The 26337-nt window shown below is 52.8% G+C and overlaps 1 protein-coding gene across 3 annotated transcripts; it reads right to left on the bottom strand.

Annotated features, from left to right (window-relative positions):
• Positions 1-2974: 2974 nt before the first annotated feature.
• Positions 2975-25699, bottom strand: CHFR (checkpoint with forkhead and ring finger domains). 3 transcript variants are annotated; one of them, XM_060118085.1, is made up of 17 exons: positions 25621-25699; positions 25315-25458; positions 21461-21560; positions 19033-19142; positions 18080-18139; positions 17735-17977; positions 17180-17347; positions 14659-14815; positions 13553-13870; positions 10935-11077; positions 9775-9891; positions 9143-9226; positions 8629-8699; positions 7590-7677; positions 5758-5865; positions 5234-5306; positions 2975-4072 (listed from the first exon to the last, which is right to left on the bottom strand). In XM_060118085.1, exons 2-17 carry the CDS (start codon positions 25445-25447, stop codon positions 4030-4032), a joined length of 2016 nt encoding a protein of 671 aa, XP_059974068.1. In that variant the 5' UTR covers positions 25448-25458; positions 25621-25699; the 3' UTR covers positions 2975-4029. The 3 variants fall into 3 exon arrangements, with proteins under 3 accessions (XP_059974068.1, XP_059974067.1, XP_059974069.1); XM_060118084.1 differs by lacking the exon at positions 25621-25699 and having other exon boundaries at positions 25315-25565; XM_060118086.1 differs by lacking the exon at positions 25621-25699 and having other exon boundaries at positions 17735-17953; positions 25315-25565.
• Positions 25700-26337: the final 638 nt, after the last annotated feature.

Below are 26337 nucleotides of genomic sequence, written 5' to 3'. Positions count from 1 at the left end.
GAGCCCCAGGAGAGGGGTGCAAAGCAGGGTCTTTGCGAGCACCCGCCTGCCAGCGGTCAGCAGACGCTTCAGCCAAGTTTACACCAGCGGAGCAAGCCAGGCAGCGTCCTGCTCTGAATTGTGAAGGGGAGATAAACAGTAAGGAAACGCTTCCTTTCCAATGGTCGGTCCCAGGAAGAAAGCCAGACAGGCTGATGCTAGAATGGCTGGTTGGGAGGCCCCTCCAGGGAGCGGATCTGGGCCAAGCCCTGAGTGGGGAGGAGACATCGCCAGGCAGCCCGGGCGAGGGCCCAGGTTTGGGTCTAGCTGAGGAAGACCCTGGGGAGGTTTGCTGAGGGAGGGGCGGGGGCCACCCAGTGCTGGGCCTTTGTGGGCCGTGGTAGCACCATTCATTCCTAGGTAACAAGCCAACCCAAACCGCAGTGGCTTCAAACAACTATTATTTCTCACGATTATGCTGGTTGGGGGCAGTGGCGTGCTGGTGTTTAACAACCTTCTCTCCAGAAGACAACAAAATGACCCTGATTTGCAGCATTTACCCATTTCCATGGTGTAAATACTCCTAGTGGGGCCAGTTTCAAGCTACCAACAGTGAGGTCCACAGACCGGATCAAAGGCAGCACCGCAGAGAACCCACAGGTACAGTCACAGATGCCCTCGGGAGCAGAGGGAACAGCCAGATGCACACGTTTATCAAGAAGGGCTGAGTCCTGAGTGCTTATTACCTTTGTTTAATCATAACTTGAGAATTCCAAGTTCATACAATTTTCTGAAGGGCTGTGTTTCAGTTACCGATGAGAGTCATTCCTGAGATGGTGACAGTTGTCCCCTGGGCGCTGGCCACAAGATCCTTCTGCAGGTCAGGACTTAGCTGGCAGATCCGCAGGGCTGGGCCTCCCTCCAGCTTCCCAGCTCCACTGGGGCCCAGGGCAGAGGCTGAGAGCGGGAAGGATCGCGCACAGCTCATCTCTGCTGCATTTGCTTTGCCAGCATCCCGAGGGACATGATGGAAAGGACGTCCACTTGCAACAGAGAAATGAACCAGCACGTGGCACGCCCAAGGGAGTGCTGGATGGCTCAACTAGGGGGTCCTTAACACCCCTCACGGTGCGTACTTCATGGCTTCCGTCTCAGAGGGGCCGGGAAGGGGTGGGAATGAGGAGACAGAGCCCCAGAGGCCAGATTGGGTGGCAGCCCTGTGGGCTGAGGGCCTCCGACTTAATTCTGCAGGGAGCTATGAATGCCACTGCAGGCCGGCACTTCCTGGGGGAGTAACCGAGACCCAGCAGCACGGTTCCCGTCAGCGTCAGGCCTGGGATGGGCTGAGCTCTGGCGGGTTGCCTGGCCCAGCAGTCCGTCCGCTTTTTTGGTGGTGGCACTGGAGCCTGCCTTCCCCCAGCCCCACCTGCTTATGGGGTGCTGGCGGCTAGAATGTGGTGAGAGGCTTGGGTCTGGCTGCTCATCAGCTTTGGGGTCAGGGACAGGCTTCTGTTTGAACTGGTGGGGAGGCCACCAGTTCACCTGTGTCAGCTTGGAGGAAAGCTGAGGTCTGGGAAGCAGCCACCACACACAGGAAGAGAAGGGTCCCACATCCAGCCGTGCTGGAAGTCAGGCTCGCTCTGGACTTTCAAACCCAATCCATCCCCCATTTTCTCTTCCTTCCTCCAGAGCACAGGTCAGCTGCCTGGTGCTGGGCTGCTGGTGCCCTCTGCAGCAGCAATCCTTATTCAGAACTTGAGCTTTCCTGGGCATCTTCTCTGCTGGCTGCATGAAGACTGGTCTGGCTGCAGGGCCCCCACTGATAGAGGCCTGGCTCAGAATCCACTGTTTGGGCACTTCCCTGGGGTAAGATCCACCGATGTCATGCTGGGGCTCTCAGATCTAGGCCTGTGATTCCAACCCTGTTAGCTATGAGGTATTTAAGATGACCTCCTGGGTCCTTGGTCACACCAGGAGCGCTGACAGAGGCTGGCCCGAAGAGGACTCCAGGCAATTGCCTGGAGCTTGAACCCACAGGCCAGGAAGGGCAAGTGTGCAGCCCCTGGAGGATGCCCAGCAGATGGGAAGCGCGGGCAGGGCCAGCCCGTCTGACGGGGGCACCAGGAGCCCAAGGGGGACACGAGTCTGGGGATGGGCTGAGCAAGGCTGTGCGAGGACATGGGCTGGGCCCAAGGAGCCGGCCACAAGCACACGGGAGTCGTCGGGCACGAGCTGAGCCACCAGGACACGAGCACACAGCAGGCTCCAACCCGCTGTGGGCTGGATGCGGCGGGGAGCGGGGGTGTGTGTGTCACGGAACAGGAAGTAGGGAAAAGTCGCAGAAACACCGCACGGTGTGCCCTGTACAACAGCTTGTCAGCAAGCCTGGAGAACCACCACCCCGGCCCGGGCTCCTGCCTCAGGTTAGAGCTGACAAGCTCCGTTCTGACCCCGGTGTGCCTGTCAGAAGTGGGGAATCCAAGCTCCACTGCAGGCGGGCCAGCGCCGTGGATCAGCGGTCTGACGCGGCGCATGCCCTGCCCTTTGCTGATGGATCCAGCGCAGCCCAAGGAAGGCTGCGTGGTTAAGCCTTGGCCAAGGAAGCTGCTACATCTGCTACAGGGCCTGCGTCTCTGTTCTTAGTTTGAGGGAGGGGTCAGGGTCAGAAGTGAAGGGGGGCGATGAGTCAAGGTCCTAAGCGTGGAGGGCAGCTTCGTGCCCGCACGAGCCAGGCCGGGGCTTAGACACAAAGCTGTGCCTTCAACCTGGGACCAAGTCGGGGTTGGCGGATCCAAGGGAACCTGTGCCTTTTCCCAAATGCTCAGACCCGGGCCCTGACCCCAGGTCACACACGCCTGCAGGGCCTGCGAGGCTAATCCAAGTGGAGCCCCCGGGAGGACTCTTTGTTAGTCAGCAGGTAACCAGTGACGCCCGCAGCCGGTCCCACTGTGACAGGAGGGAGCACATCACAACCAGCACACGAATGAACGTGCCGGAGAGAGAAACAGACACGGCTTGTTTATTAGAACGCAGGAAGGAGGCCTTCTTCCACAGAGCGCTGCTTCTCAGAGTCTGTATCAAGAGCAACACAAAGTTGAAAATCGTATTCCTGAGAAGAAGCAAAAAAGGTACAATTTTGCAAACAAACGTTAACGGGTGATTTCAACAAATGATAAAAAACTTTTTTTTTTAAACAATAAAATTTCAAGTATTATTCCAGATGACAACGGCAAACCCATAGCAGGCGGAAAGGGCAAGGACTTGTGGAAGCTCTCGGTGGGAAGAAGCTGCTACTGGCGGGCCGGGGCACCACCAGGGACGACCTACACCCCAGGTCCCTGGGCCACCCGGCCCCGGCCACAGGGGAAGAGTGAAGAAGGCGGGACAGGTTGGCGGGGCTGCAGTTGTGCTGAGGAGCCCGGCATGGCAGTGACGCAATCACGCCCTTGACGCCGGGGTCCCTGGACGTCGGATGATTTTTCTTTTATAAACAGAAACATATCCTTATTCTTTCAAATATCATACTATCTCCCATTTTAGTCAACTTGTGAATTATAAGTTATATCATTTGTGCTACAGTTTGCGAAATGTCAGTCTTATTAGGAGATGAGCACCGAACCTATGAAAGTGCGCAGGTCACAGCCGCCGTGCCTGCCCCGGCGGGAAACTCTGTTCCCTTCCCCCAAACAGCACAGCGTTTGTGACAAACTCCCCTTCTTCTCCCAGGGCACTTTTCTTGAAGAGAGACGTCTGCTTTGACCGTGGTTGTGGGAAAGGTACAGAGAGCAAACCTCGTGGTCATCTTCAACATGAAGGGACGGCTGACGGCTCTTGCTCGGGCCCAGGGCTCTGGGCGCCACTGGTAGGGGTTCTTGCCGAGAGGGTCTCGCTCCACAAGAGAAAGGTCGCACCAGAGTGGCCGACGCAGAGACCCCGGCGTCCCCGGAGGGGCACCGTGAAATGCTCTTCAAGCGTCTGGCTTCAGTATTTTCTGAGACACGTGCCACTGACCGGCAGTGCCCCCAGCCATTGCACTGCCTCCCTGGATGTTTAGTTCTTGAACCTCGTCTGTTCACAGATGTGATTGAATTTCCTGCAGGGGGACAACGGTGAAATACACAAGAGGGCATCAGAGACACATTCAACAAAGGAATTCTGAATTGCGCCTGGGGGAGCTACAGGAGAAGCAACCCTGTGCTTGGGGGTTCGCAAGGGCTTATCTCTCACACCATCAAAGAAACTAGCCCCAAACGCAGCCTCTTTTCTCCTTTTTTAAATTTTAAAATGTAAGTGGAACATTTAGGTAATTCCCAGAGACTCAAAGCATCCCCAAGGCACTGTGGGTGACCTGGTGGGGCTGACGCCACCTCCTCTCCAAGAAGACGAATATGTCTTTGCTGCTCTGACCCAAGTGTTTACTGAGAAGGGTTAGCCTGTTACTACTGAAATCTCTTTTCTTAGAATAAAATGGTCTCTTCCACACAGTTAATGCTCGCATACAAAGCAAGCCTTTTATTCCACCAAATCACTCCCTCAGAGGTAGCCCCTTTCCCGGAGGCCTCGTGATGACTCCTAGCCAGGGGCACTCTCTCAAGTACTTCAGCTTGAGCCTCACATGGCTGTTTGGGGTTACAGTTGCCCCACACAGCATCCATCCACGGAACTCATTTATGTGATTGCTTCCCTTATGGTTTGAAAGCGTAGGCGAGCCTGCTCCCACGGGCCACCGCGCATGGCAACGTGCACGTCAGCATGAACAGCCTCTAAAGACCCCGTGGGAAACTCCCAGCGAGAGCCTGTGAGCCACCGCGGCACCAAAGGCAAAGGTAGGCCCAGGTGCACGGCAGCGTGGCTCGGGATGGGAGTTCTCAGTGACCTCAGCCACGGATTCGGAAAGTGCTAAACCTCGAACGTGCGGGCTGGGGATGGCTGCCTGTGCTCTGGACACGTGGAGGTGGAGTGGGAGGTGAACGTTTGTATGCCAACGTTTCATGAAATGAGGTAACAGAAAAGCAGAGTGTCTAAGTGATGATTTTTTTATTGATATATACTATGTGACTTTATAAAAGCATGACAACTAAATTAGTTTATAAGTAGAGAGCTGACTAGTTCATGCACATCCCTAAAAGCTGCGATATCAACTTGGCCGGAACGCTTAAAGGAGAGCACCTTCCTGTAGGGAAAGCGTGGGTTTGCCTCTCTGCAGGGGACTCCTCCAGCCCCGGCCCGGCCCCCGCCCCCGGGCCGCACTCACATTGCGTGGTGAGCCTTCACCTGAGTGCGGCAGTTGCGGCCCCAGTAGCAATCAGGACGGGACGTTACGGCCACTAGGGAGAGAGAAAAGTGCACACGTGTGACACACACACCACACTCACAGACTCAGCCTAGTGAACTTAAGCCAAGGCCAAAGAGACACTGCAGCTCAAACGCACAGTGCTTCGTCACACTTCACAGCTTGTTTCCTTGCACTGTTCTCCAGGAAAGGAAAAAAAGGTTCAGCTGAAAACACAGGTTAGAAATGAGATGACTCCGGCTGCCCATAGGACGTTTGTTGGGCATCTTGTTTTAGCAACCTGCTTCAGAGACCCAGAGCCTGTGCAGGCACCAGGCAGGGACAGCCCTGAGACCCGCCCGTGTCCCTGGCCGATGCAGACGTCCACTAAGAACACAGAGCAAAGGCCCACACAGGCTATCTAGCTATTGCAAAGGAGAGTAGGAGCCAATGCAAAGAGAACTGAGCTGCGGGCCAGGTGCGGGTAGGGGCAGGGGTCTCCTTACCCGGCAGCTCAGAAGCAGGGATGTTCTGCCGATACTGGTAGGTCAGCTCGCGGAAGCTCCGCAGGCCACAGCAGTAGCACAGCACGGTGTTTCCGGTGATTCTGTAATCTAGAAGGAACACAGCCTCTTACAGGCACAGTGGTGGCAAAATAGACGCGGACTTGCAAACTGCTGGGGGACCAGTGCACTGATCCACAGACAGGCCGGAGACAAAGGGCTGGACATTTGGAACACGAGAACAAAACCAACCTAGATACCAACTTACTTCCTTACGGCAAAATAATTCCACCTGGATTAAAAATTCAAATATTCCAAAAAATCTAGAAAAGTACTAAGAGGAATGAATGTTCTTCTCTTGAGCTATTTCCAACTAAGACATGAAAACCGAACGGCACAGAGGGAAGGATTTGTAAATGTGACTGCCTACAGTTTAAACATCACAATGGAAACACGTACAACAAAAATGAAATACTAATGAAGTAGCAGAGAACATATTTTCAGCACAAATGACAATGTGTTGTACCCTTAATTAACAAAGATATCACACAAATCCATACCTCCCAAGTCCAAATAGCCTAACATAAATATGGACCAACGACACAGACAAGCAAATGGCCTGTAAAACAAAAATATCTTCAATTTCATTAATAATCAAATATGGCAGATAAAACAATGATACCTCACCGTTTGCCTCTTTCATATTTACAAGGTCTAGAAGGCAAACATGGAGCTGACGGGCTCAGGGGATGCTGGCCCTCAGGCCCCAGGCACACCTCAACCGTGCCTCCAGCAGCCCTGTTTATTATCCTAAGGGTACAACTGTTAAACCTACAGGACTGCATGCTTGACAGCTTCAGTGTTGTTTCAAATAGTGAAAAGCTGGAAACAACTTAAATACCCTTTGCTAACGAATTGGCTAAATGAAGGATGGTATCAGGATGCTAACTGAAAATCACGGTATAGATCTTTATTGACATAGGAAGGGTCCAAGATACATTGGTGAGTGAATAGCTTACTGAAAGCATATCTGATAGGATTTCATTTATACAAATTATACACACACATGGGTACGTGTACTTGGAAGGGTGATCGTGAAAGTATTATCACTGGGTATCTTTTTAGGCGGTGGGATTTCTAATGATTTTCACTTTATCCTTCAGACGTCCTTGTACCACTTACATTTTCTTTGTGAACCACGTCATTCTTATAAAAATAGCCATTAAAAAGTATAAGGACTTAAGACCCAACCACACAGAGCCGTCGCAGCAGAGAAAACCCAAGACATTCACTAGAATGTGTCCAAAAATAGCTTAGAAGGGTTCCCAGCAAACCTCTCAAGTCTTTCATAATAATTCATGTCTTAGGGAAAAAAAAAAATCACTTGATTTTTCTGCACCCTCCCTTAGTGACAAAAATTCACACTTCACGATGCACTGGGTGTCCCTGGGAGAGGGGGCGAGCCTTCACTGAGTCACCCACGCACTGAGGGACAGGCACCAAGGACCGTGAGGGTTTGGGAACAACCAGCCCCAGGATGTCAGCGCTGACAGGCGGTAGGGCCAACACCCCTCCAGCTGTGCCTTCCCTCCCCTGTGCGAGAAAAGATTCCAGAATATGTCATGTCCACTCAAACCCAACATAAAAAAAGAAACCCAAGAGTAGTAGGACCTTTGTGTGTGTCTGCCAGGGTGGGCGGAGGTCGCAGGTGTGAGCGTGGGAAAGCTGACAAGCAGTCCTGCCAGCATGCGGCCTGGCGGGTGTGGCTGGTTTACCAGAGGCAGAGCTGCCCTGGAAAGCACCAGTCGGTGCAGGAGGGCAGGCATGAGGCTTACCAGACAGCAGGAACGCTCCCCTCTGTAGAGCCCCGAGGCTCTCAGTCAACATGTTTTTCCACGTCAAACCCCTGGTGGCCAGATAATTCTGTAACAGGGAAATGGGCAAGAGAAGAAACACAAGCTTGGACAAAGAAACACTAAAATGGCAAAAAGGGTTGACATTTCATAAAAGGCCCTGGAAGGTGGGTAAAGCCAAGCACCTAATAAGCGTGGTGGGCACTTGCAGAGGGCAAGCACTGCGTGCAGTTAGGAGCCCTGCTTCCAGGACCACAGCCTGGACGGCCCAGATAGCCTCGCAGACCAGGAGGCCTGGGACAGACATGGTATCACATCCACACACGGCTGCACAAGATCTTTGTCCAAGGTGCCTCTTCGGAGTCTCAAAAGGCAGGCTAGCTTTACAACCTCGAGCGTAAGAGTTACCACACCCTCTCTGAAATTCTGCAAAGACATTCCTAGCACAGGAGCAGCGAGACACCTAACCTTGGCCGGAGTGGCCACAGTGCAGAAACAGGCCCACGACCACGTGACAAGGAAGCCAGGGGTCTGGATCTGTGCTCTGCCCTCGAGACACATGGAGCTACCTGGCTCTTTCTGTGCAAACCTACAAGGAAGCACCCCGTGGACATCTAGCCTGAGTACCGCGATGCTGAGGCGCCCGCCATTCACCCTGGCGGCCGATGCCGCACATGGTCCAGGTGAAGGCAAGACTCCTGGCAAGAGGCTGACGTGCACGTTAAGCACTGAAGTTCTAAGAGCTGCTGCCCCCTGAAACGCGGGAAGGGAGCGACAGGGCCGTCCTGGTTGCACCCGAGGGCCGGCCGCGCCCCCTGCCCCACTCTGCGCAGGCCGAGCAGGAGCCGGAACTGTGGGACACAATTCCTGTGGCTTCTTGTGGGGCGGGGATGAAGGAATTCCTATGTGGGGGGACTTAGGGACAAGCAGATACACAGTGGCAGCAGTAGTCAGGAGTGCCGAGTCATGAGGTCACCGGCGGGTCCTGGAAGGGCTCCCGCTGGCCTCGCCGGGCCCGTACCTTCAGGACGTCCGACTCATAGTTGTTGTTGCTCAGCACCCCGTCCAGACACCGGTCGCCCAGGTTGAGTTCTGTCAGGACAGAGGGAAGCAGTGTTATCCGTTTCATACGCACTTTACGAAAGCACCGTTCACGCAACAGTTAAGATAACCACATTTCCTTCATTATGGAGTCTACAAAGAATAAAAAGTTCCATGACAAAATACACCTTCAAACAGAGAAAAAGTGAAAGGACTTCCATTCCACTCCCCCCAGAAACGGCCAGTCTGCACAGCCCCTGGTCTGGGGTCGTGAAGTCTGGACACGATTTTTTAGTGGGGGTGGTCCTCGTGCATGACTCAGCGTCCCCCTCACGGACGCTCGCAAACCTACGCAGACCACCAGGGAAAGGGGCCAACTCATGGTGACCACTGTGGCCTCTCCCTCCTCGGGCACACGGCCAGCCCAGCACTGGCCTCAAGTGCACAAGAGCACACGGGAAGGTGGCGGCAATCGATGGCAGGGCCGGCATTACCGCAGAACGGGGCCAGGCAGCCGAGGCAGCCGGTCCGGGCGCAGCCCCAGTACAGGTGGCAGAAAGGCTGCAGGCAGATGGCACCTGCGGACACAGAGCACAAGCACCAGTCACGCCATCCAGCGAGGAGAAGGTTCAAGGAACTGGTAAATAAATGACAAGCTCGATTTTCATAGTGATCCAAAGACTGTAAACTAAAGCGCCATATAGCTCATCCGTTGGACTTTAAAGTGATACCTTGGACCCGGGTTCAATCCCTAGTCGGGGATCTGAGGTCCAGAAAGCCACACAGTGAACAGAATAGAATGGAATAGAATAGAATAAAATGACACACTGGAGAACTACTGTGGGGACACACGTCAGATACAAGATCCAGAAAGAGAGCCCCCCATGGGTGGAAACTTAGTGTATGACGGGGGCGGGGTTATCAACCGGTGGGAAAAGACAGATTATTCAACGTGGTCCCGCAGAGACACCTGACGACGCAGGTGGAAACAGAGCTGTGCCCTTACTTCACACCACACAGAGAAGTCCACGACACTCTTGAAACCTGAGCTGGAAGGACACACGGGAGCGGCTCCGAGGCGGGGAGGGGTGCCGGGAAGACGGCGCACACCCACACCCTCACTCACACTGCTGGGGGGCGATGCGGGGGTCCCGCTCACGCTCCGCCCTCCGGTCGGGCATGGGCTGGAAGCAGCAGGTGCATATGGCATGGCTTCCTTGCAGCGCGCACACGTAGTCCTGGGCTGTGGAACAGATAGGACACTCAGGCTGGTGCCGCCAGCACACGGGCAGCAAGAGCAGCTCAGACCACACCCAGAGGGGCAGCTGTAAGGTCTGCACGAAGACACAGACCTACAAGAAAACCCGGACAGAACTCAGGCCTATTTTCCTACAGCCAAGTGACGGTCTACCGCTCAAACTAAGAAGCTTAAATAGACTGAAAAATCACTGAAGTTACCTCCTGGTTCAGTAGTTGTAGTAAGATTTCAAAGATCACATGAAGGTTTTCTACCATTTCCCATAAAGGAAGGGCAGGCCAGAAAACAGTAAAGCGGTTTCTCTAGTCCCTGCTGGCTAACCCTGGACCAGGAGCTGTGTCCACATGGCCCGGCCCCCCGTCACTGACGCACCGCATGAGGCTCTGCCTGTGCACACTGCACTACGGTCCCAGTGGGGCCTTCCACGCGCTGCCCCAGCCATCCCTACCCAAGGGGCCTACAAGGAAGCCCCCAAGAGCCATGGCACAGCATCGTGGCAGATGGTTAAGAACGTGGCTCTGGGTCGCAATCCTTAGGTCACTGGCCTCTTGACAGGCTCAGGCTGACGGTGGCAGAGAGGGCAGGCCCTACAACACAGGGCCACAAACCACAGTCCACGTGCCCACCTTCCCTTTCTTGATGGCACCTGGGGACCTGCCCACTGAAACGGGCATCGAACAGATAGCTCAGGGCGGCTCTGGTAACATCATGTCCTGTTGCTGGAAAGAAGCCAGTCCCTCACTGGAGGGGCCTGTGTGTGATGGTCCTTTTGGCTTTGGTGAGCACCACGGGGGATGCCGACTGCCCTGAGGTAGTGGGCTGGGCGGGGTGGGGGGTAAGTGTTAGAATCAGGACTGAATCCTCGGGTATGTCCAGGAGCCGAGGCCCACAAATGAAGTTCATTATCTGGTTTCTTAGCTCCAAACAGGTTATGAGAAGCAACGAGCCATTCGAGCAGAGAGGAGCCAGCAGAAGTGCCACCCGCTTCCCGAATGGTCGGGACAGCACGGAAGGTGTGGCCGTCTCACCTGTCGTGATGCTGGCGGACGTCGATGGTGCATCCCCAGGGGCCTGCGGTGCCCCTGGCTCACTGCCGGGCCCTGGGCAGGGAAGGGGCCGCCCCGCCTGCCTGCGGTACTCGGGGCACTGTCTGCACACGATGTACGGCTGACTGCAAGGGAAGAAAACCCGGAGCTCGGAGGAAAGAGGAGACACCTGCTCTGGCCGTGTATAAGGGTGGTGGCAACGACAGCCCAGCCCTGGTGACGGGACAAGACCCAGGTCCCCGCTCACCGGCCTTGTCCTGCCTGCATGCCTCAGCTCTGCACCAGGTGCTGCACCCAGTGTGTGCAGAAGGGAAGGACGGCTCGGCGCCCATCCTGCACAGCAGCAGTCGGCAGGCTCTCCTCCCCGCCACCTCCCAGCCCCCCTTTCCCGCACGTTCCCAGAGCCCTCGGCCACTCCTGGGGTACTGAGATGTCTTCTCCCTGCCCCTCGCCCCCCTGAGCCGTCCCTGGGGGCAAAACCACCCTGTCCCCACACTGGGCAGGACGCGCTCTCACAGGTTTGATGCCCGCCCAGTGCACACCCTTCCTTTCGTTAAAATCTGAGCAGAACACGCCAGGGCTGGATGCCGCTGTCATCAGGGGCTTTCACCCAGCTGTATGCACTTCAGCTGAGCTTTCAAATCTGCAGACGGTAAAATAGAATCTGCAGGAAAGGCACGCACGGACTCTCCCCTCATCTCGGTCAGAGGATGCCTGCCTGAGCCTGCCACCAACGGGAAGGACAGGCGAGACCTGACTAGAAAATGCGGAAACACTGAAAACATTCGGCCTCGTATGTAAGAAAAACATATACACGGGAGTAAGATGCCTGTGTGTCCCTGACTCCGCGTGTCGCAGAGATCACTGCTGCCCTTCTGCACACCCTGTGGGGCACTGACACCAGGACCCTCTGACAGGCGTGTCACGACAGATGCCACAAGTCCAGCAAGGCGTCCCCTCAGCGAGACTCCTGGCCTGAGCATCCTACTTCCATGTACGTATCTCCAAGAAAAGACTGGACATGTGCACTGAACTGTAAATGCAGGCCATGCACTGCAGCTTTGTTCGGAGTTCAAAGTATTACAAAGAAATGTTTTAAATGGTAAAAAAATATGTATGACTACACATATGTATGGCCAGATGAATACGTAATAAAATGTTCACACTAAAGTGATTTTTGGTTTTCTTTTTGCTTGACCATTATGTGCTAAATTTGGGGGAAAGAAACAAAGATAATAAACTGGGGGGGGGGCGGTTTTGTCTTTTTAAATATTATGGCCACAACACAAAAATTCATACCCTGGACTTCCGAGTCAGGAAACATCAACATTCTACAGCAGAGGGCTTCCCTGGTGGTGCAGTGGTTAAGAATCCGCCTGCCAATGCAGGGGATAAGGGTTCGAGCCCTGGTCCGGGAAGATCCGACGTGCCACGCAGCAACTAAGCCCATCCACCACAACTACTGAGCCTGTGCTCTAGAGCCCTCAAGCCACAACTACTGAGCCTGCGTGCCACAACTACTGAAGCCTGCGCTCTAGAGCCCGCGAGCCACAACTACTGAGGCCATGCGCCACAACTACTGAGCCTGCGCTCTAGAGCCCTCAAGCCACAACTATTGAGCCCATGCGCCACAACTACTGAGCCTGTGCTCTAGAGCCTGTGAGTCACAACTACTGAGCCCGTGGGCCTAGAGCTTGTGTTCCGCAACAAGAGAAGCCACCACAGTGAGATGCCCGCACACTGCAACGAAGAGTAGCCCCAGGTCGCCACAACTAGAGAACGCCTGCATGTAGCAATGAAGACCCAACGCAGCCAAAAAATAAATAAATACAATATATTTATGAAAAAAACCCCAACATTCTACAGCAGATAAAATAGGTCTCCTAGGGCTTCCCTGGTGGCGCAGTGGTTGACAGTCCGCCTGCCGATGCAGGGGACACGGGTTCGTGCCCCAGTCCGGGAAGATCCCACATGCTGCGGAGCAGCTGGGCCTGTGAGCCATGGCCGCTGAGCCTGCGCATCCGGAGCCTGTACTCCGCCACGGGAGAGGCCACAACAGTGAGAGGCCCGCGCACCAAAATAAATAAATAAATAAATAAGGTCTCCTAGGATTGCTCCCTCTGCCAGGTGACTGTGGCTTTTCTACAATAACATCCTAACAGATGATAAATACTGCAACTTACGGTGCAGGAGGTATGATCACTAGACAAGCTACAGAGAGTGAGTGTGCTTCTGCAGAGTTTGTCTCAGCCTGTGAATCAAGGCACTTGATGATGACTCAGCAAACCAAAGGGTGTCACTTACTGTGGTGATCCTCTCACAATAATTAAGCCAAAGCATTATGCTGCCCATCCTGAACTTACACAGTGCGGTATGTCAGTTATATCATAATAAACTAGAAAAAATATACAGATAAGCAACAAAATAATAGAATAAATATTCCACATATACAAAAAGAGGCTGTCGCAGGAGGCAGGGCAGTGAGCAAGCCTCATCACAGTCACCTGGGCCAGAGCGTCGCACCTCAGCAGCGGCCCAGACCAGCAGGTCCTGGGGGGCAGTCAGACCCATCCCGCCTGCCCCGCACCCACGAGGCTCACCTAACGTCCGAGGACTCGCTGTCCACGTCCGACAGCTCCAGCAGGTCCTCGGAGCTCCCCTCCTCGTCGGAGAAGGCCCTCCGGACCTTGGGCTGCAGCATGTCCTGCGTGATCCTGTTCCTGGCGGCCATGCTACGCACGTCCTCCTCGCTGCGGCTCTTGTCCGGGTGCTGCAGCAGGTACGCCTCCACCAGGTTGTTGAGGATGTGGTTTTTACAGATCCGCTCCACTGGACAACGGCAGGTGGGGCACAGGGCAGAGCGCTCCATCCAGCCCGAGTAGCAGGCGGCACAGAAGGTGTGCATACAGGGCTGTAGGCTGAGGGCACAGGACGGGCACTGGGTATGAGAAGCAGGGACCCAGGGTCATGCTGCTTCTTTCTCCGAAGGAGGACGTGGCCCTGCTCAGACTGAGGTTCGGGTACAAAACAGAAGAATGGGCCAACTGCCCCCCGCCTCCCGCCCCCCGCTCTTTTGACTCCGCAGGGCCTCAGGCCTGTGCTCTGGGGCGCTCCACCCATGCCGTGGTGGGGCCCGCGGCTGGCGGGGCTGCACCTCAGCTCACGCAGGGGCATGCTGCCTGCCTTCCACGACCCGCCTGAGAAGCAGTCCCCATGCAAAAACACGGCGTTCAACTGCAACTGCTCCAGCTGTGTGCTTGTCAACTACAAGAGACCGGGGCCACGCGGCAATCTGTGCTCCAGGAGGGCCAGGGACCACTGGTGGCCAGGGCCACCAGGAACAGGAAGAGTGGAGACACTGGGTGTGGGTGGCAAAGACCTGCATTTAAGCCAAACTGCGGACAGACTACTTCTTAAGTTCCCACAGAGAAGCAAGGAGAGATCTTCGTTCTGGCACCTTCGCTCCACGTTAACTACCGTGTTTCCTTAACCACGAGATGCTGGCCACTCGGTACAGCTCCCCTGCTCTAGCTGAGGTGGACCTGGCCACTGAGGTCAGGGCCGCTGCACGCGTCTCGCAGGCTCCTGTGCAGCGTCAGTCAACAGGCCCGGCTTTCAGCTTGTCAGCCGCACAAGGAGAATGGCTATGGTAACCTCAGAGAGCCTGATGCAGAGGCCAGCCCCGTCTGCGGCCCTGCAGGCGTACCTCACACAGTCGTGCAGCAGGTCCTGGCAGATGATGCACGTGAGCGTCTCCTCCATCTTGTCTGGCTTCACAGTCGCAGCTCTGATGTCGAGGGCACTGTGGGGGTCTCCGCCCGGGTCGGCGACCAGCATGGGCAGGTTCAGGGCGGGCTCCCCGTCTGCAACGGAAAGGGACACGTTCTCAACATCGTGACCATGGAGGAAGTGCACTCCATCTCTTGGTTTTACAGACGTCTTAACCTGTGGACAGGAGACCCAGTCCTCCCTGTATTTTTTTTTTTAAATTTTATTTATTTATTTACTGGCCACGCTGCGGGGCATGCGAGATCTTAGTTCCCCGACCAGGGATCGAACCCGTGCCCCCTGCAATGGAAGCTCAGGGTTGTAACCACTGGACCACCAGGGAAGTCCCCTCACTGTATTTTTTTTTAACATCTTTATTGGAGTATAATTGCTTTACAATGGTGTGTTAGTTTCTGCTTTATAACAAAGTGAATCAGCTACATGTATACATATAACCCCGTATCTCCTCCCTCTTGCGTCTCCCTCCCACCCTCCCTATCCCACCCCTCTAGGTGGTCACAAAGCACCGAGCTGATCTCCCTGTGCTATGCGGCTGCTTCCCACTAGCTATCTACCTTACATTTGATAGTGTATATACGTCCTTGCCACTCTCTCACTTCGTCCCAGTTTACCCTTCCCCCTCCCCATATCCTCAGGTCCATTCTCTAGTAGGTCTGTGTCTTTATTCCTGTCTTACCCCTAGGTTCTTCATGACATTTTTTTTCTTAAATTCCATATATATGTGTCAGCATACGGTACTCATTTTTCCCTTTCTGACTTACTTCACTCTGTATGACAGACTCTAGGTCCATCCACCTCACTACAAATAACTCAATCTCGTTTCTTTTTATGGCTGAGTAATATTCCATTGTATGTATGTGCCACATCTTCTTTATCTATTCATCTGTCGATGGACACTTAGGTTGCTTCCATGTCCTGGCTATTGTAAATAGAGCCGCGGTGAACACTGTGGTACATGACTCTTCTTGAATTACGGTTTTCTCAGGGTATATGCCCAGTAGTGGGATGGCTGGGTCGTATGGTAGTTCTATTTTTAGTTTTTTAAGGAACTTCCATACTGTTCTCCATAGTGGTTGTATCAATTTACATTCCCACCAACAGTGCAAGAGGGTTCCCTTTTCTCCACACCCTCTCCAGCATTTATTGTTTGTAGATTTTTTGATGATGGCCATTCCCTCACTGTATTTTAAAGGGCATTTTTACAAAGGTTCAAAGTAAGTCTCATAATCCAGTATGTTTAAGTTGTGTTTTATAATAGTTAACAGCATAAAAAAGACACTCAGGATACACGGGTGAGAGATAAAGGCCAGGTGTCAAATAGCATTTGTGTGTAAAGTCATTTTTGCTTAAACAAACAAAAAATGTGACCCATATGCACACAGGGAAGTGCTGGAAAACACAGACCCTCAACTGTTACCAGGAGCTTAAATTTTTTTTTCTGCCAGTGTGTTTTACTTTTTTTATAAGCAGAGATTAAATTTATTTTTAATTTAAAAATACTTACAATTTAAAAAGTCAAATATTTAAAAGAAAATCAAAGCAGCAGCCCTCTGCCCCAGCCTGTCCTCAGCCTCACCCTCCCTCCTCTGGGGAAACGACTTCCGTGTCTTCTGTTTCTTCTGGTCCGGACCTCTGTGTTTCTGAACTGTCAAGCTACGTTTAGGCTGGTGGATTTTAGACATCATCTCCTGGCATCTGTTAAAGCAGAGAAGGACTCTGCCCCTCTGGGTCTCCTTCCCAATATTATTCTAACACAATGATTGGATCAGTATATCGTATTTATATTATTATGCTTAAATATTCACTGCTCACACAGTATAATTTTCTTCCGTATACAATTTTTCATTTCTGATAGAGTTAAAAGTGGCTCCATTTTCATACTTATTTTTATGTACCTGTTGCTGACTCATCCCACACCTCCCCAGGCCAATCAACTCAATTTTCCACTCAATACATCAGATAATGCAGTTTCCTTCCGAGGCCCTCCCTCCTGTCACACTGCCCCAATCCAGGGGCAGCTCTCAGGCCTGCCTCACAGCTACTGTCCTCCCAACAACATTCCCCAAAGTGTTTTACAATCTTTTTAACTTCGACTTTTAAAGTATAGATTTTTCTCAAAATCATCTTTAACGTGAAGGTTCAAACTATCACTTAAAGATGATACACTCTTAAAAACTGGCTGCTGGATCAGGACAGAGCTGCAACCCCAGAATGTGGTCTCCAAACCAATAGCATATCCTGACAGTAAACACAGTTCAATCCCGATGGTACAAACAGGACAGAAAAGGCCCAGACTGCCGTCTGGAAGACGCTGAGGTACCACGGGTGTCAGCTGAAGACAGGGTCCTCCGACTCCTGCAGATGGTGGGGCCCCAACAGGCTCAGATGCGACGGTGCTGCCGGGGCCCCAAGGCTACACGCAACCACCAGACTCTGACCTGCTTTTACTCTCTTCTTAACGGGCTCCAAGTCCTCCTGATCCTTGGGCTCCGATACAGAAAAGGATGCCCCCTCTCTTTCTGGGAGAGCCAAAGGGAAGACGGCGATTTCATCACTTGCCACAGATGGACCACACCCTTTTGGGGAGACGTCTGCACCTCTCAAGCCTGTGAGAGGGACAAACAAGAGACGTTCTGATTCACCTGCCTCAGAAGAAGGGACAGCAGTTCAAAGCATCACTGGTTCAAACCGGGCACAGGTAATCCAAGATGTCATTAAAGAAACCAAACCAACGGAAGGGTTCACTCTGTGTGACTTTAACAGTATAGGAATTATAACCTGTAAAGAATACCACAGTATGGTAGTCCCTGGCCTTCAGCCTGTCTCTTGGGGATGGAACAAGACATTTACTACTACAGAAATCTTACTACTGACAGCCTGATGCCTGACACCACCTCTGAACTCCTCAGTGGCTTGTCTGTCTCCGTAACAATGCGGGGCAGGATTAGTGAACCAAGGGCAATGCAGCTACCACCCCGAGATCCCCATCTCACCGGAGCTGGAGGGAGGCTCTCGCCCTGCAGAGGTGGGCTCCACGGAAGAGGTAGAGGCCGTGGGGAAGAGGTCCGATGTGGACGTTGATGGCTGTGGTTCCTCAAAGCACACCTGAGTGGCGGGTGGCGACGGCAGGACCTGGGGATCCTGGGGGTCGTCGCCTCGCCCTGCACCTGAGGTATCTTTGGTCACGTGGAACACGTTTTCTTTATTAGCTTCTGTAAGCACAAAGAAGCAGGAGCCTAACACAGTCGGGGTGCAGGGGGAGCCGCTGCGTCAGGAAGACATTCCAGCGGATGAAGAGTCAACGCACACACCCGCTCCTTTGCGAAAATCTCACTTACCGAAGGAGTCTTGTGTTACGCCTTGCTTTTCATGTAAAGATTCGTAGAGGTATGCCACGTCTGAAGGGAATTAACCAAACCGGAGTGGCGTTTGCCACGCGTCGGGAGAGCTCATCTTTCTCTTCTGCTCCCTCCCGTCACCTCACGGTCACTTTGCCCTTGTCGACTAGTTCGACTTATCAGCTAGTAACCACATCCGCCGGTTTAAGGGATCTTAAAGCAAGTGATCCAAAACATCTGAACCAAACTTAAAATAAATAAGCCTCAGAAAACCATCTGGCATCAGGAGGCAGACTAAGGCAAGCAAAGCAATGAGGAGGGATGAGCCTGTGTCTTGTTATTTCAAACCACCAGGACTGGACACAGGATCCTTCCCTGTGGCCGGGGGCTGGCTTTGACTGCTGAGGACAGTCTAGGGGATACCTGCCCTCTTCTTCCTCCTTCTGGGGTAACCTTCGAAGGACTCCCCTAACTCTCCCTGTCCTGCATCATTCTTCTCCCGCCAACACAGGCACAGATGCTCAGAGCTGGCAAAGCCCTCACGGAATCCTGTCTAACCTTTGCTGTCTCCCGTAAAGTCTCCCAAAGCAGAGCTGTCCGTGGCCTCCAGCCCCCATTCTAGGCCTTATTCTCCTCACTCAGGTGCCCTCCTCACCGCCCCCCACCCCCGCACCCCGTCTTCCTGGCTACCATATTGAGACCGTGGCTCATGGCCACAGTGGTATTTCTGAAGCGTGGCTGGGGCTCAGCCCGCGAGGTCAACACTCCCATTCTTCAACAGACACGACCCACACCAAGAATGTACATGAACGAAAAAGGGGATGCAGCTAGTACTAACATTCCTTCAGGAAATACCTGCTTCAACAGCCTCTTCCCACAATGCTTCCCAGCTGTGGCCGGGTCCCCTGCTGCACCACCCGTGAGTCCAGCCCAGGAAACCCCCCCTCCCTTACTGTGTTCTGGCTCATTCTTCCTGTACACCAAGTAGATGATGTCCCCAGTCTGTAAAGGGCAAGTCTGCTTCTTAACAACCTTCAGCTTGTTAATTACTGTTCCATTGGTGCTGTAGGGACAACAAAAATACAATTTATCCTACTTAAAACAACTTGGAGTTAAAATTTTCCTTTTTTACAGCCAGTAGGAAAGCAGTTCAATACTACCACTTTGCAAATGATAAAACACTCATAGGAATGATGTAAATACTCATGCCACCTTACAATTCTCTTGAGAAGAACCTTGCCTGTTGCCCTCTCACTCACAGCCCAATGGTGTGTCAAATGTTTTAACGCCTCCGCTGTGCCAGCCCCACGTTCTCCTGGTGGAGCCCTGGACGCCCACCAGCAGCACGTTCTCTGATTCCCAGCTTCTCTCTTGCTTCTGCATCACGCTCTGTCGACAGGCCTAACCCTGCTCCGGCAGCCGCGGCCCAGCTCAGTTCACTCCTCACATGAGCACTGACCCTCCTACGAGATGGGCTCTGGGCAAAAGCAAATCGATGCAGGGCTACCGACCGGAAGACGGCGCGGTCCCTGCTGCTGGGAAGTCACTCCAGTTAATCAGGGACCACAGTGCTGGATGGGAAGGCACGGCCAGGAGACACCAGGACCTCGGTCAGGCGGGACAGGAGGCACCTCCCTGAGGAGGGGCTCCCGAGTGGACAAAGACAAGCCCGCAGGCAAGGGGAAGAGTGCACCGGACAAAAGCCAAACTAAGCAACTGAGCAACCCCTCCCCGCCCCTTGCCAATTTCAGGCACTCAGTCCACACGGGCCCCAACTCCACGGCCCCACTCCTAAGGCCCCCAGTGCTGAAGAGGCGTCACCTTTCCCTCTGAGCAGACTGCCGCTACTTTAGATTTCTGTAAAGGGCCAGGCAGGAGACAGTTCAGGCTGCGCAGTCATGCGGTCTCCGTCCCAACTCCTCAGCAACAGGTGGCAGGTCCCTGGAGGGCTGGGCCGCCTTCCCAGTAAAGCCCCACTTAGACCAGCAGAGCTGCTGCGGCACTGCCGCGGCCTCTGCGGCCAGGCTTTCCCCACGACCTATCCTCAAGCTCCTTCTAACCCACAAGTCTGATTTCAGTTTTCTGCTTAAACCCCTCAGTGACTCCTCACTGCTCTCAGGCTAACGTCCAGCCTCTCCAGCGCGGACGTCGGCGTCTTCCCGGCTGCACCTCGGGGCCTCTGCACCTGCGGCGCCTCCCACCTGGAACACCCCCGCCCCTCCAGCCACCTCAGCCAAGGAAGGCAGCAGCCTCTAGAAGCTGGAAAGGACAGAGGACGGCTTCTCCCCTAGAGCCTCCAGAACAAGGCGACACCAATGAGACCTGAGATGGACTCTGAGCACCAGGCCTATAAGACCACAGATGTGCGTGGCTGTAAGCCACTGAGCCGGTGTAATCGTTACAGCAGCCTTGGGAAGCGCATACGACCCTGTAGCTGGTGTGGGAGAGCCAGGGCCCGAGGCAGAAAGAAGACTCTGGAACCAGCACTGTGACGGTACATTGTGCTGAGAGATAAAGGACTTGACCTGCTATCTATCAGAGGAGGAAAAGGAGCATCCGTTCTTCCTAATAAAACCAAATTCCTGGTCTTCTATCCCGCAAACTGCTACTTACCAAAGAATCTCATAGCACTTGACATGCGCAACAATAAAAAAAATCACCTGGTGGGAAAGGCGTGTTCTCAACACACGGCTGGATGGCCGTCCGCCACTCACGCCTTCCACCCAGCATTCCTCCCCATAAACTTACTCCAGGAAAACCATCAGACATGAATGGAAAGAGTTCTGGAGGAGAGTCACTGCAGTGTCGTTCAAAATAAGAACAAGTCAAAAGAATAACTTGCCATCAGTAAGGGAGCTGACAAGTTATTATATAATAATGAAAAAGACGAGCTGGACCTAGACATACGGACGTGATGAGCACTCTGCAAACATTACAAGTACAATAGATACACAGTATAACAGTATAATCTCATTAATACAAAATAAATATGTATTTTGTGGGTGAGTGGAATTTTGGAAAGCTTTTCACTTTCATGTACTACTTATGTGGTATAATAATAATTTAAAAAAGAAGAAAAAAAGACTCCTTGATTTGGGGAAGTCTAACTTGAATAGGTTTGCAAGAACCCAAAATGTATCACTGCCTTTTAAGTCTTATTTCTGAGCTATTTTTGCTTCAACCTGAATACATTTAAGAATGGTCACAGACACCAAAGTGTCACTAAGTAGCCCATCCTGGAAACCAGAAAATACATCTCCCAATACCCGGAGACCCTATCGGACTACTGAGCTATAGAAAGCAGGCCCCTGTCTCTTCTCTGCACTCACTGGCTTCAAGTCGGCTTCCTGAAGCTACAAGAGAAGTTCAGAAAGAGCTTACCTGGTATCTTCCAGCGACACCTGACCAGATTTTTCATCCACTATAATTTTACAGTGATCTCCAGAGACCAGTTTATTGCCGGGGAATGAAAGGTCACAACCTAAAACAGCAAGGGGGGCGTGCTGGATACGACCGTGGGTACCGGGCATAATACCGCCCTTTGCTTAATCAAAGCATGCGGCTGGAAGTCAAGACCCACGGTGTACCCACTTAAGGAGACAGCACTTAATCAAGTACAAAGAAACTTTAAAAAAAAGCAGTTAAGTGTGAATCCAAAGTAAGGGAACGGGGACTATGTCTTGAACCTTTCTGACTCCTCCTTACCTAGAGGGTATGCGCCATCATCACCTCCAGCTACACACCAGCTGCTTCTTGGTGACATTTTTACAACATGCACACATATGCAGATAGCCTGATAAGTATTACAGAACTTTAAAAAAACTATGGGGCTTAAATATCTTCAGTATCTTAGTCCTTAATTTCTTCTGTGTAACCTAAGGTTTCATAAATCATCACAAAATTAAAGCAATGACAGAGTCACAGAAAATATGACTGAGTAAATTATCATAGGCGCATGTACGCGTTTAAGAAAATTTAAAACAGAGGGGGAAGCATCTGTGGCTCAGTACAATTGTTATACCCTCATCAAATCCAAGAGGAAAACCCTCAAACGCTTTGTTCTCTCCTTAAATCAAAAGAATAAAAGCGGGCTTCCCTGGTGGTGCAGTGGTTGAGAGTCCGCCTGCCGATGCAGGGGATACAGGTTCGTGCCCCGGTCCGGGAAGATCCCACATGCCGCGGAGCGGCTGGGCCCGTGAGTCACGGCCGCTGAGCCTGCGCGTCCGGAGCCTGTGCTCCGCAATGGGAGAGGCCACAACAGTGAGAGGCCCACGTACCGCAACAAAAAAAAAAAAAAAAAAAGAAGAACAATAAAAGCTTTCAGAAGTGTTTTAATAATGAGTCACTAATCTGCTTATAACAGGTTTGCACCATAGCTACTAAGGTTTATAGTACCTTTATTTTGGGCCGCACCCCGCAGCTTGCAGGATCTTAGTTACCTGACCAGGGATTGAACCCGCGCCCTTGGCAGTGAAAGCGCAAAGTCCTAACCACTGAACCGCCAGGTAATTCCCTACAGTATCTTTATTTTTTAATAACCAAACGTGGGAAGCAGTACTGGTACCCGTCTACTGGTGGTGAATTAATAAACACACTGCAGAACATCACCCAGCAACAAAAAGGAACAAACTACTGATATATGTAACTGCCAAGGATGAACCTCAAAAGCACCAGCCAAGGGAAAGCAGTCAGACCCAAAGACTGTGCTGCAGTACAGTGTGATTCCCCTTAGACGGCATTCTGGAAAAGGCAGAACTATAGGGAGAGAAATCAGATCGCTGGGTGCCAGGATTTGGGGTTGAAGGGCAGGGACAGGCTCCAAAAGGCAGCCAGGAACTTGCTGAGGTGATAGAAATGTTCTACATCTCGACTGCAGTGGTGCGTCCATTTCTCAAAACTCCCTGAACACCTAAAAGGGGTGACTTTTACCATGTGTGAGCTATGCCTCCGTAAACCTTAAATATCAGAAATCTTATTGGCACAAACATTCTACATTATGGGGAGTGTTTTGTTACATTAATCCAAGGCGAATTTCACCCGTGTTCAAGACTGTCCCCTTGTGCTGAGCAAAACTGCCAGGATGGTCTCCTTGCAGCCCCAGACCCAGGCTGGTCACCAGGCTTTGTCGCCGGAGTGGGGTTTTACTAGGCTTCTCCATACCTGAACATCAGCATTCCAACTGAGAACTGAAATACTAAAGTTCTACTGTTGCTAAAGTTCTACTGTTGGCATTTGCCCTGCTTGTCGTTCAGTTGGTTGCTCTCTCCATGGCTGGTACACATCTCTGCCTCTCCCCGACAATGGGAAGGTCTTTGGGAAGGCGAGCGCCCCTGCATCCTTCCACGCACGTCAACTCAGCTCTCCCTTTTCCTCAAAATAAGGCCTTGTATATAGCAGGCGTGCAATAGTTTTAAAATAAATCTAGTTCCACAACCTGAAACCCTCTCCCCCAAAGTGACTGTATTTAGAAAGAAGGCCTGTAAATGATAAAAGTTAAATGATGTCATTAGGGTGGGGCCTTAATCTGATAGGGCTGAAGCATTTATAAGAGGGAGACGCCAAAGATCTCTTGGTCCAGCAGGCCAGGACACAGCGAGAAGGCAGCTGCCTGCAATCCAGGAAGAGAGTTCTCACCAGGAAACAAACTGACTGGCACTGTGAACTTGGACTTCCTAGATTCCAGAACTGTGAGAAATATACTTCTGCTGTTTAAGCTTCCTGATCTGTGGTATTTTGTTATGGCAGCCCAGTTTTGCTGGAAAGGTTAATATATTCAAGGAAAGGACTTCCATTAAGAATCAACTCAACAACACACTTTTGCTCCTTGTATTAGCATGTAAAATGATACTACAGTGTTGTGTTATAATAACAATGGCTAACATTAAGGGCTAACTCTTAACCAGGCTCCTTCTAAGCACTTCACTCAAGATCTCCTTTAATCTTCACAGTGACCCCATGAAGTAGCTACAAAGGCACCGGAAGGTAAATTAGCCCAAAGCAGATTATGCGGTGGTGGTGGTGGTGCTGGTGGCCTAGGGGGCAAGAGGGTGGTGGTCTCCAGGCTTCTGCTCAGTCACCAAACTTCCATTCACACCAACTAAAGACAGTGCATCTTGAAAGGTTTCTAATGATATGTAAATATTTTTAAAGTTGTAGAAAAAAAAATGAACTTGATATTGGGATTTAAGACTGCTTCCCCAAAAAACCTCAACAAAAAACAGGTACAGGTGCATGATGATGGGTAAAATGAAACCAAAGAACATTTGCTTTTAAACACTAATCCTTCTCACTATCTCTTGCTTAAAGTATAAAGTCAGTGCGACAATTTATTAATTTGCAGAAAAACGAAATATTTTTGTTGGCCTGATCGGTGCACTTCACTCCCAGTAGGAAAGCTACAAGGGAGGTTAAATCACCAGATGGCCGCTAGGAGTTTAGAGGCAGCAAGTGCGGGGGGTGGGGGTGGGGGGGTGGGATGGGGGTGGTGAGGGCTCTTCCTCTCACTAGTTACGGGACTTTCTTCAAGGCCGTAGCTTCCCACATTCATTACATCAAGAAATATTTGAGCAGCTGTATTCTAGGAGCTGGGACTTGAGATCTTTTTTTAATGTAGCTGCCTACGGCTATAAATTTCCCTCTGAGCACTGCTTACCTGCATCCTCTAAGTTTTGGTACATTAAATTTTTATTCATCTCAAGGTATTTTCTAATTTCCCTTTTGATTTCCTCTTAGACCCACTGGTGGCTTAAGAGTGTTATTTAATTTCCACATATCTGTGGATTTTCCGGTGTTCCTTCTGCTACTTATTTCGAATTTCACTCCATTAAGGTCAGAGAAGATGCTTTGGGTAGTAATACCCTTGAGAAAACCGCATTCCAGGGGATAAATTATTGCACCTACTTCGTAACGTTGCAGTGAAAATGAAATAACCTGCATGAAACACGCAGAAGTAACTGGGCCGACCAATACGTGAATAAACGGCAGCTGTTACACGACGGCCCATTCCACCGGAAAAAACGGGCAGCAGAACGCGCCGCGTCCAGGGGCCTCCCACAGCCCAGTGGGCCCGGTCTCGCCCAGCCCCCGCCCTCAAGCCCCGGCTCCAGTCCCCCAGCACTCGGGCCCCGTCGGCCACCCCCATCCCGGGTCCCCGGTCCCCGCCCCCGTGCCTGGACCCGTCCCCGGCTCTCCCCCAGTCCGTCCCACGTCCCCCGTGCCCGCTCCCCGCCCCGCACCTCTTCTCCGCCCGATGGTCCACTCCCGTTTCCTCAGGAGGACATGCGGCTCGCCCTCCTCGGCGCCCAGGCGGAGAAGCCTCCCCCACGGCTGCTGCTGCGGCGACTGCTCGCCTTCCCCCGGCCGCTCCATCGGCTTCACATCTGACGAGACCCGGAAACGTCGGGTGAGACCCGGCCTGCGAAGGCAGAGGCTGCGGCCCGCCGCTCCTCCTCGCCGCCCGCGCTACGCCGCCGCGGCCCGCGCCGCCAGCCGCCCCGCCTTCCCCGGGTCCCGGCGGCCGCCGGCGCCCGCCGCCCTCTTACCCCCCGCCCCGCGCCGAACCCGGAACCGGCCGCGCGGCCGCCGCCGCCGCTGTCAACGGACATCTCGGATCCCTCAGCTGATCCGTGAGGCGGGGCCAGCGGCGTCCGGGCCCTGCGATTGGCGGGCGGTGGCAACCACCGAGCGCGGGGGCTAGAGCGGAACCTGGCGGACTGCCTTCGAGAGTGGACGCGTGGAGGCGAGCAGAGCGTGCGCAGACTGGAGGCTGCGGGCCTGGACGCCCTCTTTAATGCTGGCCGGGACGATTTGGTGTTCCAGAATCTCGGAAGTAGCTGCGGTCAGCGCCATGTTAAGTCGGGGCAAAAGGGACGGAGTGATTTGGGCGTTGGGCCCCGAAGCAAATTCCCAAAGCGGCGTTGGAAGTGCAGAGGGCGTTTAGATATGCAAAGGGACGGTCCACCTTACAGATGACGAGGTAAACGCAAGTCGAAGCTTTCGGGTGCCAATTTCCCCGCGATCGGAAAGTTGGTAGTGCCCTGGGAGAGCTCTGGAGAGCGCGAGCATCTCGGTTGCTGGTCTGCACCTCTTGGAGGGGGGGGTGCTGTCTTTCGGTTTTAAACGCGCGTTTCCGTGGCTCAGCGATTCCGCCTCCTGGGGTCTAGCGGCGTTGCGGTGTGTGTGCCCGGGGAGGATGCCCTGGGGTCGTCCGTGCCGGGCGCGTGGGAGTGGAGGTGCGGGTCGGCCAGATGCCGAGTCGC

The sequence above is a fragment of the Mesoplodon densirostris genome, chromosome 15, assembly GCF_025265405.1.
Source record: "Mesoplodon densirostris isolate mMesDen1 chromosome 15, mMesDen1 primary haplotype, whole genome shotgun sequence".
Lineage (NCBI taxonomy): Eukaryota > Metazoa > Chordata > Mammalia > Artiodactyla > Ziphiidae > Mesoplodon > Mesoplodon densirostris.
This window is presented reverse-complemented; position numbering and strand designations above follow the sequence as displayed.

Excerpts from the sequence above, each read along its gene's own strand:
- CHFR (XM_060118085.1), bottom strand. The coding sequence starts at position 25,447 with ATGGAGCGGCCGGGGGAAGGCGAGCAGTCGCCGCAGCAGCAGCCGTGG. Across the intron at positions 9,892-10,934 it reads GTCCGCCAGCATCACGACAG|CCCAGGACTACGTGTGCGCG; the intron begins GTGAGACGGCCA and ends TCTGTTCCACAG. Across the intron at positions 5,866-7,589 it reads GGGAGCGTTCCTGCTGTCTG|ATTACAGAATCACCGGAAAC; the intron begins GTAAGCCTCATG and ends TGTTCCTTCTAG.